This window comes from Mandrillus leucophaeus, unplaced genomic scaffold, assembly GCF_000951045.1.
Source record: "Mandrillus leucophaeus isolate KB7577 unplaced genomic scaffold, Mleu.le_1.0 Scaffold404, whole genome shotgun sequence".
Lineage (NCBI taxonomy): Eukaryota > Metazoa > Chordata > Mammalia > Primates > Cercopithecidae > Mandrillus > Mandrillus leucophaeus.
In genome coordinates, this window is record NW_012104299.1 from 1,936,815 (window position 1) to 1,955,140 (window position 18,326).

General features: G+C 48.2%; 1 protein-coding gene across 1 annotated transcript in view; it reads right to left on the reverse strand.

Moving 5' to 3' along the window:
• The window catches only part of RGS9 (regulator of G-protein signaling 9), an 81,926-nt gene that overhangs the window by 59,124 nt on the left and 4,476 nt on the right, over positions 1–18,326 (reverse strand). Inside the window, exons 2-7 of the mRNA XM_011992151.1 lie at positions 16,433–16,483; positions 14,816–14,922; positions 14,554–14,605; positions 14,232–14,290; positions 12,057–12,133; positions 6,885–6,966 (exon numbers count right to left, since the gene is read on the reverse strand). Coding sequence (XP_011847541.1) covers positions 6,885–6,966; positions 12,057–12,133; positions 14,232–14,290; positions 14,554–14,605; positions 14,816–14,922; positions 16,433–16,483 — 428 coding nt within the window. The remainder of the gene's footprint in view (positions 1–6,884; positions 6,967–12,056; positions 12,134–14,231; positions 14,291–14,553; positions 14,606–14,815; positions 14,923–16,432; positions 16,484–18,326) is intronic.

The following is an 18,326-nucleotide window of genomic DNA, read 5'->3' on the forward strand; positions in this document are numbered from 1 at the left end:
ATGCATGACCTGACACACATATACACACATTAATATGGTTTGGCTCTGTGTCCCCACCCAAATATCATCTTGAATTGTAATCTCCATAATCCCCAGGGATTAAGGGAGAGACCTGGTGGGAGGTGATTGGATTATAGGCATGGTATCCCCCATGCTGTTCTCATGATAGTGAGTTCTCATGAGATCTGATGGTTTTATAAGTGTCTGACAGTCCCTCTTTCACATACTCGCTCTCTCTCGCCTGCCACCATGTCAGACGTGCCTTTCCCCCTTCCACCGTGATTGTAAGTTTCCTAAGACTTCCCCAGTCATGCAGAACTGAGTCAATTAAACCTTTTTCCTTTATAAATTACCCAGTCTTGAGTATTTCTTTATAGCACTATGAGAATGAATACACAAAAACATGCTCACATACATGCACACACGTATGCATGCTCACACATGCACACATTCACACACACTCACACATATGTGCACACTGACACATACATACATGTTTACATGCATGCACACACCTAGGCACACTCTCACACATACATATGCACACTCACACTCACATACATGCTCACTTACATGCACACATCTACACACACTCTCACACATACATACACATGCTCACATACATTCACACCTTGACACGCCAACACACAGATACACATACATCCTCACATACATGCACACGTGTACACACACTCGCAGGCATACATTCGCACACTGTCACTCACATACATGCAGACCCAGACACACTGACATGCACTCACACTCACTCACACACACACACACAGCCTGTGCCCATGACGCCCTATAACCACTGTCTGGCTGCTCTTCCACAGGTGCTCACTGCCTCAGTGACTTCAGTGTGGTCACCTGCTCAAGTCTTGAATTCGTTATCTAGTTCTTTCCTTCCAACGTGCCCCAGGCTCTGACATAAATTTGGTTGCCCCAGTGCTCAACAGTGCACTGCATAACTGAGATAGACTCCTCTGTGCCCTCAGCTGCCCAGACCAGATGGCCTTAGACTCTCAGATCCGCAGCCACCCACTGAGCTTCATGATTCTGCCAGTCTGTCCAGTTCTAGCCCCAACCTGGCTCTCCACGCCTCCCCTACAGAACAGCCAGACACGGTCCTCTGGCCGCTGCTGCCTTGGCTCTTGAGCCTCTGTGGGCAGCAGCCCTTGAGTCTCAGTAGTTCCCAATCAAGCCGTGGTCCTTTTCCAGTTCCCTGCCCTTGAAACTCATGAGGGCGCTGCCTTTCTGCCTCTGCTGGTTTCAGAGACCCCCAGGCTCCTTTCATTCATCCATTTCTTCATTCATCAGGTAGTGTAAAGTCTTTGATCCACTGTGATCATCACCAGAGCACTGCTGACGCAGTTTCTGGCACATAACAGGGTGTTCAGATGAAGATAACCAGGACTGACTGTTAGCACCCAGGAAGTAAGGGCAGCCAATGCATCCTGCGGTGTGCCACCCGCAGATAAGGAGGCAGCAGGCGCTTTCTGCCCTGGTGCCTCACGCAGGAAGCCTTCAGAGACCTGCAAGCTCCCCTCCTTCATCCTGAGGAACTGTGAACACCAGGGTGTGACCCTGCCACCGCCAACAACATCCCTTGGGTGTAAGCCGAAGAGGCAATTTGCTCAATGCCTCATCGTTCAGGTCAGGAAAGGAGCTCCTGTACTCATGACAACTGCTGGTGAGGAGGCGACGTTCCCAGGAACCCACATACAGAGGAGGGCCAGCGTGGGAGCTGATGGTCACTTCTCGGTGGCACTCCACCGTGTCCCCCCGCCCCTCCTTCTCTCAGCTTCACTCTCTTCCCAAAAGTATCAGACTCTTCTGATGCATGGAATAGAAAACAAATAATAAATAAAACACTAACTCGTTTTCTAAACAAAATAAGACAGGGGAAAGAAATAGAGATGAGGCCAGGCGTGGTAGCTCATGCCTGTAATCCCAGCACTTTGAAAGGCTGAGGCAGATAGATCATGAGGTCAGGAGTTCGAGACCAACCTGGCCAACATAGTGAAAAACCGATCTCTACTAAAGTTACAAAAACTTAGCCAGGCAAGGTGGCAGACACCTGTAATTCCAGCTACTTGGGAGGCTGAGGCAGGAGAATCGCTTGAACCTGGGAGGCAGAGGTTGCAGTGAACTGAGATCACACCATTGCACTCCAGCCTGGGCAACAGGGCGAGACTCTTTCTCAAAAAAAAAAAAAAGAAAGAAAGAAAGAAAGAAAGAAAGAGAGTTGAGGTGAAACAGGGAGACAATTTTACATTGCAGCGTTAGGAAAGTCAGCTCCTAGAGGATCTTGGCTTGAATGTCACTCTCCACATCCTGTGTTCCATGTTCCCTGACCACCAACTGGACACAGGGTCCCTGCCTCCTACCAGCTGCTGTGGTATTCTGCATGTTACTCATTCATTGGTTTAATTATTTTAGTCTTTGTCTCTCCACCAGACTACAGGAAACTCCTTGAGGTCACGGGCATTGTCTGTCTGTCTTGGCTCATAAGCCAAATATCCTCATTGCCTAGTAAGCGCCCGGCATAGAGCAGATATTCACAAAATATACGTTAACTTTTTTTTTTTTCTGGACCACAGCACATGGAGCATTCCACCCACCCTGGTTTCATAATATATTATGTGTCAGGCCGCCACAGTGCCTCACGCTTGGAATCCTAGTACTTTGGGAGGCCAAGATGGAGTCAGGAGTTCGAGCCCAGCCTGGCCAATGTGGTGAAACCCCGTCTCTACTAAAAATACAAAAATTAGCCAGGTGTGGTGGCAGGCACCTATAATTCCAGCTACTCAGGAGGCTGATTCAGGAGAATTTCTTGAACCCAAGAGGCAGAGGTTGCAGTGAGCCAAGACCATGCCACTGCACCCCAGAGTGAGACTCTGTCTCAAAAACAAGCAAAAAACAACAAACAAACAAAAAACACATTATATGTCAGATCATTTTCCTAGGTCAATGAATGGCCTTTGAAAATATTATTTGAAGCTTCACAATGTTCCATCATGTTAATATACCTCAATTTATTTTGCCATTTTCCATGGTTGGACATTTAGCCCAACCTCAATGGGAAATGGAGGGCAGACATCTCTGGCAAGTGTCTGCATATGTGGTTGAAACAAGGGTCATTTAGCTTGATATGCAGATAAGGGATCACTTGATCCAGCACACCCACCGCCAGGAAGCAGCCTCAGACTACATCCTTGGGAGGCAGGAAGTCACAGATGGCACAGCAAAGATGCACGGAAGGCCTCCACATGACTGTCTAAGGGAGCACTTTCTCCCTTTGTTCATTTACAAAACTTACTGTTGTTTGCATCGTGCTCAGATCTGTACTTGGTACCATTTGGGTAAAAAACGGGTGAGGAACATCATTTTCCTTCATTACAGGATGCTGAATCACAGGTGTCATTTGGGCTCTGGGTAGGAATTCAGGTCAGAGCCCTCAACTACCACCACCCACGTGGGGTCTTGGCCTTTGCCAGTGATGATCTCCTTGATACAGCATCTATCAGACATTTCTCCCTGCCTTTCTAAATCAACCACCCTCTCGCTGTGCCCCTTCTGCATTTAGGTCTTATCTCTGGGAGAGTGTTACTCACCTGTGCTCCAGCAATTTGGATTTTGAGCTCCTTGAGCTGAGAGAGGGACCACGGGTGGGGCCTCCTTGCACAGAAGTAGCATATCAGGCTTTGCCATCAGAAAGGTGTGGCTTCCTCTCCCAGAACTGAGCAGGCAACTGAACTTCAATGAACCTCAATTTCTCCATCTGAATAATGGGGATGGTGATATTCCCTACCATAGCATTGGACGTCAATGAGGTCATCTGTGCCAAGAGCTTAATACAGGCACAGAAGAGCACTCAATGACTCTTGACTGTTATTTCACACCCAGCACCTAACCCCTTCCCTGGGACAAAGTCAAGGCTCAATGAAGGTTTCATGGATCAGTGAACAGACAAATGAACAAGTGAATGAGTAGGTTCAGTAATGGCAGGCCGCGTCTCACTCTACAACTGTTGGTTACAGTCTGACACGGAGTGGCCATGACACTCCACAGCGCCAAGTACTTTGTTTGCCTTGGCTGGCTTTTTTTCCCATTGAACTGACGGTTTGTTTGGGTCTCCTGGAAACAGTCTGGCAGTCTGTGAGCTCCAGGGCTTCCTGAGCCTGTCAGTCAGATTGCTCAATTTCTAGACTGAGATGCTCTTCAAAAACGCTACCTTCCACCCCCTCAGGCCAACAGGCCAACAAGAGATGGGGAGAATTTTAAGAAAATCGCAGAGTGGGGCCACGGCACTCTCCTGCCTCATCTTTGACTACTGGTCTGGTTTTCGCTTAGGGAGCAGTCATGAAAGAGGTTAGATGTGGGGAGCAGTTTTATGTCCTGGAAGTTCTAGGACCACTCTGAGTCCATCAAAGCCTCAAGCTGAACTTGGGTCCCCAGTGCTGTCAAAGAGGGACCAGGCACGTGTGGACCCAGGCATCCAGCTTCTTAGAGCAGCAGTGACCCAGGCAACGTTCTAATGACCCAGGAGGTTACCAAAGGACTGAACTGCACCAAGACATCCCATGACATTGCCTGAGAGGCAGAAGTGCATAGGGCTAAGTCAGTGCAGGGGTTCCACAGTCAGCGGTATATAGGTTCAGACCCTCTGGCACTTACTAGCTGTGTAACTTCCGGCAAATTAGCAACATCCTTGAGCTTTCACTTGCTTATCAGTAAAATGAGAATAATGATAAGCCCTTCCACACAGCGCTGCAAAGGTTCAATAAGAATGCAAAAGGCAGCCCGGCGCGGTGGCTCACGCCTGCAATCCCAGCACTTTAGGAGGCCGAGGCGGGCGGATCACGAGGTGAGGAGTTCGAGACCAGCCTGACCAACATGGTGAAACCCCATCTCTACTAAAAATACCAAAATTAGCTGGGCATGGTGGTGCGCGCCTGTAATCCTAGCTACTCAGGAGGCTGAGGCAGTAGAATCGCTTGAACCCGCGAGGTGGAAGTTGCAGCAAGCCGAGATCGTGCCACTGCACTCCAGTCTTGGCGACAGAGCAAGGCTCCATCTCAAAAAAAAAAAAAAGAATGCACAAGGCTTAGCACAGTGCTCAGCACACTGGGAGTTCTCAGTTCATGCCTACTGTGATGTGATGGTGACAATGACCACAATGACGATGACAATAAGGGTGGTGGAGGTGGTGGTGAAAGTGGGAAGTGGGGGAAATAAGAGATGTGGTAGAGGTCAGGGAGATAAGGGAGGTGAGGGAGTGGGAGGTGGGATGACGGTCATGGTGGCGGAGATGGGCGGTGGGGAGGTGGTGGTCATACAGACACGTTGTCATATTTATGTGATTCTGCATCATGCTGTGAAGAGCCACTCAGCCACTAGCCTGGTGAGGGGTGAGAGCTTACCCCAGGAGAACTGAGAAGAACCTGGCTGATCAGTTTTTCATTTTACTGCATAGCTAGTCCCTGTCACTTTGCAAGGAATGTAGTCACATCGGCAATCCCACAGTGACGAGTCTCTGCATATAATATAGAAGCCATTCTTTACCTTGAAAGAACCAGAGTTCCCTCAGGCATGGTGCCACTGGGCACCAAGGTGTCTTGCCAAATGTGGCATATCCACCACGTCTCCTTATCCTCACCACAGAGTGCTTCTGGAACACACGAGCAATGTGAGGCTCCTTCTCATACAAAGAGCTTCTATGCTACCAACCAGAAGAGGTGCTTGTCTCCAGGACCCTGTTCTCTGTCACCCAGCCCCCAGATACTTGTGTCAGGCATCTGTAAACTGGTTTCCCTAGAGGAGAAACCCTGAAGCCAAGAAAAAATCAAACAAGCTGCTTGGGGATCAACCTCAGAACCTCAACCTCAACAACACAGCATCCAAAGCCATGCCCCTATAGGGTGGAACACCTTAGGAGAATCTGTTTTGAGTATATAAATAAAATAAGCAAAACAACCAAAATCAGATGGGCTTGAAGTTCAAAAATCCATAAACTCTGACACCAGGCCTCATTCAGTTCTCTTTCTGGTTCTGAGAATGTCTGATACCTGGCAGGTAAGGAAGCTAAAGGAAGAGGAGGAAGAACATTTCTTTGTAACTCTTTGGTTTCCAGAATCTCATTCACATCTCCTACCTCCCCTGACCCATAGGCAGCACAGGGGGCTGAGACAGGAGGAAACTGAGGCAGCAGAGTTAATCCCAGTATGTGGCAGTCAGAGCCCACTTCCGTGTGCTGCAGGACGAGGCTACCATTTCCCAGTGATGATCTGGGGCAAGTTACACCAGCTCTGTACAGCTTGTCTCTCTAGGCCACTGAAAGTCCCAAAGCCAGAGACTCAGTGTGCTGCAAGCAAGAAGCAGCTTGACACAGACGTATTCTTTCTCCTCCTCCCATCTCAGCTGCTGGGAACTGGATCTAGGAGAGCAAAAGGCGAGGGAGCAGGAGACACCAAGGAGAACTTTGGCCATGCAGTTTCCATTCTCACGGGACTCTATTTTTCTGCATTGGAGCCTCCATTGGGGCCTACATTCTAATTTTTTCTCCTTATATTCCTTTCCCAAGGTATGATATCCTAGCAAAAAAAAAAAAAAAAAAAAAGGTCCCAGCCCTCATAAAAGACAAATTCATTCAGGTCCCTCCCTACCTAACACCAGCACATGGGCCATGAGCAGACCCCATCCAGACAGAGAACTTCCTTTTCTGGTCAAGAGGCCCTGGGATGCTAACCCAACACTGAGCAGCTCCTCCTGCTGATCCAATTCTCACCCTGGAGAAAGAGGACTTGGAAATAGGCATGGAGAGCACAGGATGGAGGTGGGCGGCACAGGAAGAGACAGAGGACACCAGGCAGGAGGATACTCACCGGGCATCGGTGCACCAGCCAGTATGCCTTCTCCTGGCAGTCCAGGGCATATCTGTCTGCTTTGTTCCTCTCCTTTCCAGCCCTGAAAAGCCAAAAGCCACATTTAAGGCCAGGAAGACTTTGTATCTTTTGATTAGTGATGCCCCCCATTCCTGATGACCTAGACCCCTCTCCCAACCTGCCCAAGTAATTCACATATACTGTAATAGTAATGAACACAGCAAGCACTGACATCATACTTAAGTACTAGCACCCTTCTAACCACTTTGACACATATTAACTCTTTTAATCCCACTTAATCCTCCCAGTGGCCTTTTCTCACTTCAAAGTTCGGGGCACTGAAACAAAGAGGGGGTGAATGCCCCACCAGCCCACCAGGGTCACACTGCCAGCAACTGGCAGAAGTGGCACTTGCATGTGGGAGTCTGGCCAGGGTCTAACCCCCCTGGACAGCACAGTGCTGCACTGAGATCACACTGCCGCCACAAGCCCTAAATCAAACCAACTCCACCAACATCAACATTGGAGCGCAGTGCACATAGGTGACCCTCTGGCATTTGACCTCCTGGCTTCTTAACTTTTCCCTGTTTGGGCCAACAACATAGTCAACGTCTGGACATCCCACCTGTGGGATGGTGACAAGGAAGATGCTGGCCTGGGGAGTCCTCTCTCCTCCCTGCCTGTGACTTCTACTCTGGCACTGCAAAGAGTTCATGCCACATCAGGGGTTTTTCTGAGCACACCTTATTGCTATAAAAGGCTATTTATGGCCCAGAGCTGTGGCTTATGCCTGTAATCACAGCACTTTCGGAGGCCAAGGCGGGCAGATCACTTGAGGTCAGGAGTTCGAGACCAGCCTGACCAACATGGTGAAACCCCGTCTCTACTGAAAATACAAAAATTTGCCTGGGCGTGGTGGCACATGTCTGTAATTCCAGCTACTGCTGAGGCAGGAGAATCATTTGAACCTGGGAGGCAGAGGTTGCAATGAGCCACGATTGTGCCACTGCACTCCAGCCTCGGCGACAAGAGCAAAACTCTGTCTCAAAAAAAAAAAAAAGAGCTGTTTATTTTCCTTTTTATCTCTCAGTCTCTCTCCCTTTCCCACTCTGGATGGGAAATGATGCAGGGCCTTCTTCCTCCAGGGGCAAAGTAACACTAATGATCCTGCCGTGGGCCCCCTTCTGTACCATTTCCACGGCGACCCGTGCTCACACTTGTTAATGCTTGTTTTCCCAGGCAACGTGGGATGACGCACATGCTCTCTGCTAGACAGAGTCGGCGGATTCATCTCCCCATTAACATACTGTGAAAAACATCATAACACTCAGGGAGCCAGATGGGTGAACAGCGCCATTTCATTTGAGCGTTCCGTCAGGCTCCTCTGGAAATTAAATATAAACACTGTCTTCAAACTTCCCCTTGACAGCCTAACTGGATTTTCTACCAGGTTAACTAGCCCCTGACCTCAGGAGCATGGGCCACAACTGGCCTGAGGCATTACAGAGTTTCCACAATGCTGGAAAGCTTGGCAAATAGAGTCACTCTCTGATTTACCCCATGGGTCCTTTCCGACTTTGCTCTTCTGCTTTTCTGTTACAGATGTTATTAGAGGACAGTTGTGATAAACAGAATGCAAGAGAGTTAGTAACCTAGGAATTACTTTCGTTTGTCATATTGTGATTTTTTCAGCAACAGCATCTGCTTAATTATTCATTCATTCGTTCGTTCGTTCATTCACGTATTCATTGATCTTCCACTAAGTTCCAAGCACGGGGAGTCTGCTGGTGAACCAAACATAGTCCCTGCCCTTGAGTAGCTTTTAAACTAAACATCATATACACAGTCAAAGAATCAATACAGAATTGCAAATTGCATTATGTGCCATAAGGAAACATTCAGGGTACCATCATGGAGCATCAGGGATGGCCTCTGTGGTGATTTTTAAATATGTCTATAATTCTTTGACACTCTTTCCATTGACAGATGTGGGTCTACGTCTCCTCCCCTTGAAGCCAGGTGGGATTTTGTGGTGGTTTCTGCCAACATGGGATGTCAGGCATGGCACTGTAATTTCTGAGGCTGGGCCATAAAAGGTGGGACAGCTGTCACCCTCCTTACTGGAATATGTGGTCTTGAAGTCCCCAAACACCTGTAAGCTATCTAACAACCCTCCCTGATGCAGCCATGTTGTGAGGGAGCTCAAGCTAGATCACAAAGAGATGCTACAAGAAGAGAGCAGGAAATGCCAGCCAGCCCCCAGTTGCTCCAGGACGCCAGCTCCAGCCATCTGCCAGCAACCACTCAAGAGACTCTGAGTCAGAATTGATCAGCCAAGACATTCCCAAATCCCTAACCTATAGAAATCAGGACACATAATAAAATAATTGTTGTTTTGAGCCACTGACTTTAGGATGATCTGAATGCAGCTAATCAGAAAAGCCTCTTTGTGGAAGTTACATTGGAAGTGAGTGTTCTCCCTGATAGCTAGAGAAAATGGAGTGAGGTGATCTTATTTGTGTTTCAAACACGGGGGCAAATTGGAAGCAGAGAGGCCAGTCGGGAGGATGTTGCCATGGTTCAGGTGATGGTGAAGGGGCAGTAGAGGTCCTGATATGGGTGATACTGGAGGAAGAAGTTTGGAGAGTGAGGGAAAGACATGTTCGAATATGGACAAGGTAAGTCTGAGGTTTGACAGTAATGTGAGATCTTGAGTAAGTAGCTGGATACTGAGTGTGGAACTTGGAAGATGGGACTCAGCATAACAAAACGACTACTTCATGGGCCAACCTATACGGTCAACCTCGTTTTGTGCTGAGACCCTAAATCTGAAATCAGAGGAGCCTTTAAGCCATAAAATTAGCAGGAAAAAGCCATCTCAAGTCGAGCAAGCCTTTCAGGAATCGCTCATTCCAAGGCACCTGGAAGAATGGAAGAGGGGAATGTCCCAGGATCTGGGCAGCACAGAGCTTTATCCCAGCTGAGGCCAAGGCCTTGGTGGTGGACCTGCAGGGATCACTGACAACAGCTCTGAGCTGCAAGAGCACCCAGAGCGCCCAGGAAAGCAGATATCAGGGTTCACAGTCCTGTGGGTTGCTGGGATCGTCCTGCTCAGAGCAGACAGGAGGAGGAGGGGATGGACGGGCTGAGGGAGAGGGGCACATCTTACCCATCTCTGTGTCCCTGGAGCCCAGCCTAGTGCTGGAACCCATCAGAAACTCAAAACTGGTGCAACAAATGGAATTAAGTAATATCAGCCCAAGTTCTACCATTATCTCAGCAAGTGACCTCAGCTAAGTAATTTTCACCTCCCTAAGCCTCAGTTTCCCCATTTGTAGAAATGCAGGGTGACAATAATTACTATGGTATTTCCCCACACCAACATAAAGTGAGACAGTACCCAAAAACTCACCACATGAAGCTTTATGAACAAATGTAAGTGATTAAAGATAACCCATGTTGTTTCGCCTCAAGCGTGCCCAGGTAAAAACATGTTTTGGCTAACAAGTAGTGGCAGCTCTCTCACTGATGTTCTACCTGATTCTAAACCCTAAGAACATATTTTCCACCATGCAGGGCAATAAACCTATTCTGCCATAAGAATCTATTTTTCCCGGACCAGCTGTCCCGTAAATAGTGTTCATCACTATTCCAATACCTAGGCTGCTAGGTGAGAATCAGGTCTTCCCCATCCAGCCCAGCTAAGCACCAGCAAGTCTAGACCTTCCTGGATCCAGGACTGTCACAGTGAGTGAGGTCGGACCAGGGGATCATCGCTTTTGGTAATCACTGGTGCGGGTCACCAGATGTTCCCAGCTGTCCCTCTTCTCAGGCACCTGGTAGGATTCTATGTCCCCACCCACCAACCTTTGAAGTTGACCTGCTTTGCCTTGTGACTCATGAGCAGGATGACAGTGCTGCTCTGATACACACAGGAAATCCCTGTCCCTGCTAAGCAACGCACAAAGCCCAGATGGTGCTGCTTCTTCTGCATGGGACCTGGAGGTGGGGAAAGCATGTCAGGGTCCCAGCTGCCCCATGGTGGATGGGGAGCACCAGCAAGAAATGGACCTTATGGTTTCCAGCCCCTGAGAGTCGGGGGCTGTTTGTTATGATAGCCTAACCTTGTCATGACAGACACCCTCTCCCTACCACTCCCTGTCCCCAATATCTGCATCCGGCTCTCGTTAAGGCAGAGCCCTGGAGGGGACTTCCAGTTCCAGTTCTGATATGGCAACAGGCAAACGCAAGTGAGCGAGGCGTGGTTCTGACACGCGAATCTGATCACTGTGTATCCCTCCCCTGCTTAAACATCATTCTATGGCTCCCTGTGGCCCTCAGCACAAAGCCCTCTCACGATCTGCTCTTGCTAACATCTCTAGTTCACATCCTGCTAACTTCTGCCAGTTCCACACTTTGCACTGTCAGATGCACCTGCAAGGAACTGCTTGCAGTGGGCACACTCCTGCCTCCAGGCTCTGGTTCTGCCTGCTGGGAGCCCCTTCCTGCCACCACACCTCTCCTCTTCCTCCACAACTGCCATCCTTCACCTGGACCCCTCCTATGCATTCCCCGGGTTCAATGTCATTTCTACGACTCCTTCTGAAAACCCCAGCCAGGCGGTCCTCATCTCGCAGCAGCACCATAGCCTATTCCTTCATCTGCCTGACCTGTGAGACTGTGTCTTTTTATTCCCCCTGCCCAGCCCGGTGTTAGGCACACAAATGCTCAAAAACAAGTTTATTTTAATAAAAGGAAAGAGTCCAGGTGCAGCGGTTCACGCCTGTAATCCCAGCACTTCTGGAGACTGAGGCAGGCCGATCATGAGGTCAGGACTTCGAGACCAGCCTAGCCAACATGGTGAAACCCCATCTCTACTAAAAATACAAAGAATAATAATAATAATAATAAACAAAAATTAGCTGGGCATGGTGGTGGGCGCCTGTAATCTCAGCTACTTGGGAGGCAAGGGAGAAGAACCACTTGAACCCAGGAGGCGGAGGTTGCAGTGAGCCGAGATCACGCCACTGCACTCCAGGCTGGGCAACAGAGCAAGATTCTGTCTCAAAAAATAAATAAATAAAAAATAAAATAAAATAAATAAAAAGAAACAAAGAAGGAAGAGAGGGAGGAAAGACACCAAGAGGACAAGCATGGTCTCCTTTCACTCACCTGTACTGCTCTTTGGCCTGCATAATGACAAAGTCCCACTTATAGTTCATTTTTTGGTTCAAGAAATTGTAATTTTCCTGGAGAAGAAAAACAAAATGAGAACAGTAAGCCCCAAGACATATGCCATGTGCCACAGGGCAACAAACTCTAAGTTAACAAGGGCACACCCCTGGCTCATGGCAACCATGGACCCAGCCTGATGGTGTCTGAGCTGGTTTTACCCTGGTGTTCACTCAAAGAGCAGCTGAATTCTCAAAACGCTTTCATAAGAAGCCTCACTTTTATTGCTTTTTTTCGCTTTTGTAAAAATAAATGTATCCCGGCCGGGCGCGGTGGCTCACGCCTGTAATCCCAGCACTTTGGGAGGCCAAGGTAGGCAGATCACAAGGTCAGGAGATTGAGACCAACCTGGCTAACATGGTGAAACCCGGTCTCTACTAAAAAGAATACAAAAAATTAGCCGGGCATAGTGGCGGGCACCCGTAGTCCCAACTACTTGGGAGGCGGAGGCAGGAGAATGGCGTGAACCCAGGAGGCAGAGCTTGCAGTGAGCCAAGATCACGCCACTGGACTCCAGCCTGGGTGACAGAGTGAGACTCTGTCTCAAATAAATAAATAAATAAATATATCCCAAATCTGATTAGGAAGAAAGCATCAAAGAAGAAAAAGAATTTGAAAATCATTTTTTTTTTTCTGAGACAGGGTCTTACTCTGTTGCCCAGGCTGGAGTGCAGTAGCACAATCATAGCTCACTGCAACCTCAAAGTGCTGGGCTCAAGCCATTCTCCTGCCTCAGTAGCTAGGACTACCTGTGCATGCCACCACACCTGGCTAATTTTTTAACCTTTCGTAGAGATAGGGTCTCACTATGTTGCCAGGCTGGTCTTGAACTCCTGGCCTCAAGTGATCCCCCCATCTTGGCCTCCCAAAATGCTGGGATTACAGGCGTGAGCCACCACACCCAACCTGGAAACTCACTATTCAGCAACAGACCATCACAAATTCACAAAAATAAACCCTAAGATAAACCAAAGATAAGCCGGCCTTTCTGAAAACATGCCTGTAAGAATAAAAATACATGGCCTAACATGGTGGCTCACTCCTGTAATCCCAGCACTTCGGGAGGCTGAGGTAGGCGGATCACTTGAGCCCAGGAATTTGAGACTAGCCTGGGCCCCCCGTCTCTACAAAAAAATATGAAAATTAGCTGGGTGTGGTGGTGTGCCCCTGTAGTCCTAGCTGCTAGGGAGGCTGAGGCTTGAGCCCAGGAGACAGAAGTTGCAGTGAGCCGAGACTGCACCACTACATAACCCACCACTATAGCCTGGGTTATGGAGCAAGATGTTGTCACAAAAATAAATAAATAAATAAATAAATAAATAAAAGAACACAGCAAGATTTTCACCCTCTGCCCAGAAATTCTAGCCTTTTGAGGGCTAGCATATGTTCTTTGGGAAATTGGACTCACTCAGCCTAAAACAAAAGTCTATACAGTACTATTGTTTTCCCATCATAAATTGAAGTTCGGGCCAGGCACGATGGCTCACGCCTGTAATCCCAGCACTTTGAGAGGCCAAGGCAGGCAGATCACTTGAGGACAGAAGTTCGAGACTAGCCTGGCCAACACAGTGAAACCACATCTCTATTAAAAATACAAAAATTAGCCAGGCGTGGTGGCACATGCCTGTAATCCCAGCTACTCGGGAGGCTAAGGCAGGAGAATCGCTTAAACCCGGGAGGTGGAGGTTGCAATGAGCTGAGATCATGCCACTGTACTTTAGCCTGGGCAACAGAACAAGACTTCGTCTTAAAAAAAAAAAAAAAAAAAAAAAAAAAAATTCAAGTTCAAATCTGTTAACCAAGGGTTGTCCATTAGAGTACATATTAATTATGTCACATTGTTTTGGGATGGCAAAAGGAAGCGGGGAGCCACCGTGTGCCCAGTAGCCACTGAGGCAAGGGCTTAAATTACAGCAAGAGAAACTAAAGTTAGACATGGGAAAGAATTTACTTCAGTTAGCTGCTTCTAATTAGTAAAAGGATGGCTAGCTGGCTGGCTGGATGGATGGATCATGAGAGTGCATATGAATGTAGTGATGTGAGAATGAGGAAAGTATAGCTCAAAACTATATTCCACTCAATTATAATAACCTCTACTTAAAAGCACCTCCATACCTTTTCATATTCTTCCAAAATTCCTTTCTTCTTGATATTTCTCTTGGCCAGATAGATAGCTGGAAAAGAAAGCAATGACATTTTCCATCATCATCTTTCAGAACCCCATCTGCAGCCTCCCTGAGCCTGAGGCTGCTGTGCTCAGAGTTGGGGAGAGAATGCTCAGTACACCCAGTCCCTTGCCCCTGGGGACATGCCCCGTGCAGATGCGGACTGACATAAAGGTCATGATGACAGCAAGACAAATGTCACCAAAATGCAGCAAGTAAATAAGCAGCATGTTAAGCACTACCAAAGGCATAGTTGGGACTGAAGTATTTACCGTAATCGGTATCTTCAGCTGGCCACTGCTGGGTGGGCCAGAAATACGGTGTCTGCAAAAGAAACCAGGGAAATCACACTTTAAAACTGGATTGTGACTCAATGGACCCCAACTCTGTGACTAAAGAAATCGAACCACCTTAGCCCCCTCCACCATTTCTGAAGTCCTGATCTGTGAAACTATGAACCCGACCTTTACAAATGAGATCTTTTCAAATGAGATCAACCCTATATGAACAGCCAAGGTCAAGGCCAAGACTCACCTGAAATCGGTAGAGGCTGCCATCAGGCTTGAGAACGAGATTCTTGGGGTCTTGCAGGGGGTAAATATAGCCATACCTGACAATAAAGTTGCCCAAGTTCTGTGCCTCTGGGAAAAGCAGTTCAGACACGGATGTTAAGAGCAGGTCTGAGACAGGAGCTCATTGCCAGCCCCCACAGCACCCCAAACTCCAGGACAGGTGCCCCCTCCTAGCAGCACTGCATCTCATAAGCAGTGAGGACACTGGTTCCTGAACTTGGCTGTGGACAAGCATCAGTTGGGTTGCACGCTAAAAGGAGGACCTCCCAGGTCCTATCCTCAGGAATGACAACTCAGTAAGTCTGGATGGGAACTAGGAAACCTGGATGTTAACAGAACCCACAGGTGGTCTGCTGCAGCGGATGATGGTTAAGGAAGGCCTAGAGAAGCCTCTGTAGGCCCACTGAGTCTGGGAAAGGTCACAGGACTGGGAAGAAAATGTCTCTGTTGGACCAACGGACACTTTGTCACTCAAAGAATGAGCGAGGAGCACCATGTTTATTGCCAACTTCTATCCCAAGCTCACCTCTACCTGATCCCAGGTCCTCTCCTTCCCATTTCACTTTAATTCCTACCCTGCTCCAGTTTATTTGGAAGCACAGCCTTGTTTATCAATTATATCAATTAAAGGACAAACTTCTTTGGTTCTTTCTCCAAAGCACCAATGAAAGCAGATGTCTTTCCATCCTCTGGAGGGGATTCCATCCCTCCATTCCTGCAGGAACCCCCAGTCCAAGGACTCAACCCATCTCCCCATCCCATAGCTCAGCCTCCAAGGTGTGGGAAGACCTCCTCCCCAACCCTCCCTCTCCAGGTCTCGCTCCCTCCGTCAAAGACCGAGTCCTAAAGTTGTATGCCTCATTGTACCAACAGCCTATTTTCTAGTGTGAAATCCCCTCCAGTTTCTTTTTTTTTATTATTATTATTTATTTATTTATTTATTTATTTATTTATTATTATTATTATACTGTAAGTTGTAGGGTACACCCCTCCAGTTTCTTTCTGCTCCAATCCATCTTCTAAATTGCTGCCAGGCACCCTAGTTGAAATACGAGTATCTTGCACACTGCCATGCTGGAAAATTGTCTGTGGCTACCTATTGCCTATCTCCCAGATCTTCAGGTGCTCTTCCACCCCTCTGCCACCCTCCATAGCCATCTGGAGCCATGACTCTCAATCTCTCTTGTCGCGCCTCCACTTTCCGCTCATTCCATTTCTACACCATTGTTCTTGCTAGTGTCCCCTTATAGGAAGACCCTCAGAGCTCCTCTTCACCAATTCACAAGCATCACTTCTTTCAAGACCAGCTACACACAGCACCCCCTCCGGGACTTTCTTGACTGAGTCCTCCCCACTTATCCCTGTTATTTATGCTCTAAATATTTGGTATAAAATAACTCTTTTGTCCCCAAATTATCCTGCCTTTGCTTTTGATTCTGACAGTTTTACACTCGAAGGTCATGACCCTCCAATTAAAATGCAAATTTCTCAGAAACACAGGCTAAGTCTCTATTTAGTTTCTCCCATGGTGCTGTACACACAGCTGTCCTGGATAACTGACTACCAGATGAGCTCTCACCCAGATTGGAGATCCAAAGCCGCTGGACGATCCATTGCAGAACATCACTTCCTGCAAAACAGAGACGTTTGCGATTATCATCATAGCCTCCTGACATATCCCTGCTCCTCCACGCTGTTGCCTGACTGGTCTCCTTCCTGTTCAGCTGCAGTTTCATTCCTCTTTGCTCAGAACCTTCGGAAACCCCCATCCCATCATGTTCAGTCCCAACTCTGCAGCCTGTAATTCAAGGCTATCCATGATCTCACTCCAGCAGATGTGCAACTTAACACCGCACCGCCTGGCCCGGCCCCCGCCCACATACACTTCATCTTTATCGTCTCTTATCGTATTGACCTTTTACTTGACAGTAACTTGTGCATGGACTAGTATTCACTAACTAGATAGTAAATAGACTAAGTCTAAACACACACACACACACACACACACACACAAAGCAGACCCAAGGCAAGTCATTTGCAGGGCTCTGGACCAAGCTAGGACTCATGGGAGTAAAACACACCCAGGGATGGGAAGAGGACAGGCTGGGGGCTGGGGCTGGCTCTCCATCTCCCCAAGTTCCCAGGCAGAACTCCGACGAGTCAGAAAATTCTAAACTTGAACCTGGCCTTCCATGACGTTGTGAAGGTACTTTTGTCAGAGTAGGAAGATGGGACCTATCCTAGTTGATTTATAACTTTAGATGATGGAATGAAGGCTCCATGTGTACCCCCGCCCCAGGCCTGGCATATCTTAGGGGCTGGCTTGGAAACAACACACACACGCCAAAAAAAAAAAAAATGTGAAAAACTGGCATGAAAAACAGCAGGAGATACAGGCTTGGAGGCCAGGAGAGAATGTCAGCAGGAGATGCAGGCTTGGAGGCAGGTGAGAATGTGCAACCGTGCACCTGTCCCACCCACCCGCTCCCCTCAAGGATTCAGATCTGTCTAAGGGTCAAGGCAAGCCAAGTTCCATCAACAAGCCCAGAGGTGCCATACACCCCCACAGAAGCTCTGAGTCCCTTTCCTCAGCCTGGGCCCTCTGGCCTCACAAGCAGAAGGTACGCCTTCTAGGCACAAGGTAAGAGCATCTCAGAAGATAGACAAGGTGCCCTGGAACGAAGCACCCCATCACAGAGGCCATCATGCAGACGCCAGTGGTCACATTTCCAGCAATCCTAGCCTGCTTTCCAAAGGCTAAGCTGGAAACCTGTCTGCATGGGAACAGGCTCACAAAACACACCAAAGAAGAGGGCCAGGATTGAGACCCCACTGCCTGTGTTTTTATGTCTGGATAATTGCCAATGATACTTCCCTCCTCGGAGGTGGTGCAGGGACATTTCTTCTTATGACCCACATACACACTCTCTGGGCATAATTGCCTGCCTATGACCATGACTGGGTACAGACAACCTGCAGTTCTTCCCTTCATGCCCACACGCTAGGACACAAATGTCCAGCCATGATCTCTGTCAGTGTCCGCATGCACACCATCGTGGCTTTCCATGGTTCTACTTCTGTTGTTCTTAGCATCATTCACTCCTGGTTGGCTGTTCAAAAGCAAAATCCTTCATCTAAACTCCTACTTAAAATCCTAGGACTAGATGTTTAGACTTTCCACACCAAGTCTCTCTCTTTAAATGCTACACAGTGTTGCGCAGGCAGAGAGACAGACCCAGGCAGACATCAGACTGATTAGCTCTCTCCACCGAGGAGCTGAGGGCTTTCTCATCCACTTGACTGCCTCCCGAAATAGATCAAATGAGATTATGGTGCCACCAGCCTCTGTACCACGCAGTCTGTGCTGACAGCATGGCAGACTGCTCAGGCTCCCCCATCAGTCACCTTTGTCCCGAGGAAGCCCTGGGACGCCTGCCGTCCAAGAAGTTAAATAATTTGTTTTTATCGGTGCT